Source organism: Plectropomus leopardus, chromosome 2 (assembly GCF_026936395.1).
Source record: "Plectropomus leopardus strain MGB_pleo_1.0 chromosome 2, ASM2693639v1, whole genome shotgun sequence".
In the NCBI taxonomy this organism is placed as follows: Eukaryota; Metazoa; Chordata; class Actinopteri; order Perciformes; family Serranidae; genus Plectropomus; species Plectropomus leopardus.
In genome coordinates, this window is record NC_142177.1 from 14,375,603 (window position 1) to 14,379,361 (window position 3,759).

At 42.3% G+C, this 3,759-nt stretch overlaps 1 protein-coding gene across 1 annotated transcript; it reads right to left on the bottom strand.

The window, feature by feature from the left end:
- Window positions 1–45: 45 nt before the first annotated feature.
- On the bottom strand, window positions 46–2,824 carry LOC121954322 (beta-crystallin B3-like). The gene is made up of 6 exons (XM_042501737.2): window positions 2,668–2,824; window positions 2,263–2,344; window positions 2,007–2,122; window positions 1,769–1,901; window positions 1,550–1,692; window positions 46–498 (listed from the first exon to the last, which is right to left on the bottom strand). The coding sequence occupies exons 2-6, from the start codon at window positions 2,335–2,337 to the stop codon at window positions 216–218; spliced, it is 750 nt and encodes a 249-aa protein (XP_042357671.2). The 5' UTR covers window positions 2,338–2,344; window positions 2,668–2,824; the 3' UTR covers window positions 46–215.
- Between the last annotated feature and the right edge of the window lie 935 nt (window positions 2,825–3,759).

Below are 3,759 nucleotides of genomic sequence, written 5' to 3' on the forward strand. Positions count from 1 at the left end.
TTTATGCTCTATAAATAAAATGCAATAATTTACAGCTCACCAAAATCAGGGCCAAAACCTTTATTTCCAACAGATTTACATGTTTCATTTTTCTCAGTTACAGTTTTCCAAAATTGCATGGTTAGATATGCTAGACTAACAGGGGGCGTCGTGGAGAGACTGGGGACTGGGCAGCTGCCTTTAGCCTGCCCCAGCTGGTGTCAGAGGTGCTGGTGTTAAGGTTGGGGTTGAGTTTGAGATTTGGGATCAGGGTTAGGATTGGGATTTGGGTTGGGATTGGGGTCGGGAGGGGGTTTGGGGTGGGGTGGGGGGTTGGGGTTGGGAGGTGTAGGGGCAGGGGCAATATAGCACCCTCTCTTGTGCCACTGCATGTCCCGCACACGTCGGACGGACTGGATCTGAGGTGCAGTGGCTCCCCAATCGTTCCAGTGCTTGAAATCTCCATGCTCAAACACATACTGGCGCCCTCTGTAGCCTGGATACATGTATCCCACCCACCTTCAGAGGGGAGAGAGAGAAGGTTGTCAGGCTGTCAACTCTGTCCCCAGAGAGACGCGAGGACAGAGCAGCATTTCCTGCTTTAATGAAGCGCATATTAAGCTATTAGAAAAAAGTTCTACACAAAAATTAAAGGTAAAATCCAAGATTTTGACTCAGAGGAAATAGTGTCAGCGCCATAGAAGCAGCAAAATGTCAGTGCAGGTCACTGCCTAAGAGACAACCAACAACACATAACAGCTGGAATTCATCTCCTCACAGCTCACACTCACCATTTTATTTACTTTTAGGGTTTTGTTTGTTTGTTTACTCTTGATTCTATGAATTTGTATTAATATATTGTTGCTAATCGCTTCTTTAATGGTCTCAAACAAACATTAATTATTTATATGTATATTTATCATCACACACATACGTGCAAAACTCGTGTTCATAGGTAAACATATGAGACATGTGAGATATGTATGTATATATGTAAGTAAGTCTGTATATGTACTGTATAAACATGTATATTATTCTGTTTTCTTAAACTGAACTGTATAACTGCTCTGTGAACAGGAAAGACACCCTGATCACAGAGGACCCCTCTCACCCCCTCCATCACTGCTTACACACTACATACATATTTTTTTCTGATGCTGCATTTTAATGTCTGAACTCTGTGAGTTTGAATGTGTCTTAAATGTGTTTAATAATGTGTTGTATTTATTGTTGGAGAATTTGTGTCTGATTGGGACAGACAATAAGGTTTATCTTATCTTACCCTAATAGTTTAATAACCCATTGAACTAATATTGTTATTCATGTGATCTGATGTTAATTTCATTCTCTGTATTCTGATGTAGTGCTTCGGCAATGCATGTCAAATGTCATGCCAATAAAGCTTACTGAATTGAATTAAACTGAATTTAATTGAACTGAATTGAATTGAACTAAACTGAACCAAACCGAACCGAATCGAATCAAATCGAATTGAGTAGTGTGTAACATATCTTTAAAAACAAGACATCAACTGTAAATAATATTTAGCAATATGAAGGTTACAGCTTACGTTCCATTGATAGCCTTAGCACTTGCCACACGGTCCTGGAAACCGTAAGCCCACAGACTGGGGACGTCATCGTCAACAATCTCCATCTTTCTACCTTCAAAGCCTGCATTCTCAAACAGGTGCAGCTTGTGATCTGCGCTGTCCTGGAGAGAAACACAACAAGTTTGAGCATGTTTGACAGGAAGTCACATCTGCTGATCCGACAATAATAACACTGACCACTTTCAGAGGCCTGAATGAGCTCAGGTTGTAGCTACTCTGGCAGTTGGTCCAGGCGCTCCAGCGAGGATACTCTCCTTTCTCCAGGACAAACTGCTCTCCTGCAAAACCTGGACGCTCAAACCCCACCCATCTGATGAATGCAATACACATACATGCACAGATTAACCAGAGAGAACAGGGAAACAGGACGCAGAAGCAATAATGAGACTCAATGAAGGGAAACAGAATTACTTACGGTCCTGACTCCACAATGACTGAGCAAATCCTCTGCGTCTTCTCATAAACATCTTTACATTCACCAGACAACTCCACCTTCTTTCCACGAAAGTTCTCAAACTCAAAAACTGCCAACTGTAAGACAGGCGGAGAGTGAGATGATGTGTGCTCTTCTCCATCAGCAAAATCCCCAAACATTTTTTTCTCTGATTTATCCTCATTTCAACACATTTACTCATTTGTGTACACAAAAAGTGTTTGTTCAGTTAGGGTACCTTATATGTGGCTCCAGCCCCTCCTTGGCCCTTCTCTGCAGGCAGCTGATCCGGGGTTCCCTGCTGGTCTGTCATTTTGCCTCTACAAAGCACAGCAATCACATTGTTTCATGCTATAAATGCAGACATTGGATTGATTTTTATGCATAAGCTTAAATACATAGTCACAAGTAAATTAAACAGTTTTTCTCAGAACTGCTTGGTCATAATATTCTTCCCTATCGGCAAGTTATTTGCACACCTTTACTTGTTCATTTCACTCAGATCCTACTTGTTGTTTATGTAAGAACAAAGCCTTGCACACATAAAATGCGACTTAAGAAGCAAAAGTTTGGCTGCAGATAGAAGAGGGGATAGAGAGGGAAGACAAGAGAAAGGCCTGTCGGAGAGAGGGATGATTTTTACCTGAATGGCTTGTGCTTCACTGCACCACGTACAAGCCACGCTCTCCGTCTTTCCTTTCTTTTCTCTCTTTTCTGTCTGTCTCAGTGTGAGGGTGTGTGTGGGTGTGGAGGCCTGGCGAGCGGTCGGTTGAGGCCAGTGGGGGTATTTATGGTTTATTTCTGGCCACAGCAGCAAAAAGCCTGTTGATGCAGCAAGTCTGTCGCACCCATTGTGTCCATCACACTGCTTCTCAATAGGCTTGCCCCTCTGTCCCTGGCACACTGGCAAACGCTGCCCGGCTCTGCTGCCCATGCTGCCATCCTGACCATGATCCTATAGTGGGCACACGCACTGACTGCCAGCCAAGAGAATGAACAGAGATCAGTCTCACTCAGCAGTATTGGCCCCACCCAGCTATCTTGCACTCCAGTTTCCTGTCCTCTACCTGTTTCTTTAACATTCTCGCGCAAAAAGCTGCATCCATTAAGGTTGCTTATTTCACATAAAAGAGACTATGCTGTAAATATTATCGAGTTGCGTCTCAAAATTCTTAATAAGGCCAGCTCTGATTAAATGTGGAGAGCCTCTTGATCTGCTCTTAACTCAGACTTGAACATCCCAGTGAGCTTTGCACAATCTGCATTTTCATTTACTACCATCAAACACTGGAATATGCTTCCAGCTGAGTTTAAAACTTTCATCCTTTTCTCCACCGTGCAAAAACCAGATATTAGGCAGTCGACATAAGTTTTTACCAGGATCAAATTTTTCATTGTCATGAAGTGCAATTCTTTAGTTGCACTGGATGAATGTGCTGGTATTTATATGTTAGTGTGTGCTAGAGACTATGTAATCATGTTGCATTTTTAGAATATTTTTAGTGTGCTGTGATTGTTCTGTGTGTACCTGCACAAAGACTGCAGATGGAAATTAGCTAATAGCTAAATCTGGCTCAAATAATCTCTTCTCATTTCTGAGATGAATCCTTTTTGCTCATGGTCCTGTTACACAAAGACTGACAATAATAACGATCAGAGGGCACGTGCATCTTCATGCTTCACCTACCTTTCCCACTATGGAGTGTAAGTTTCCTTTCAAAGAGCAAACACTCAA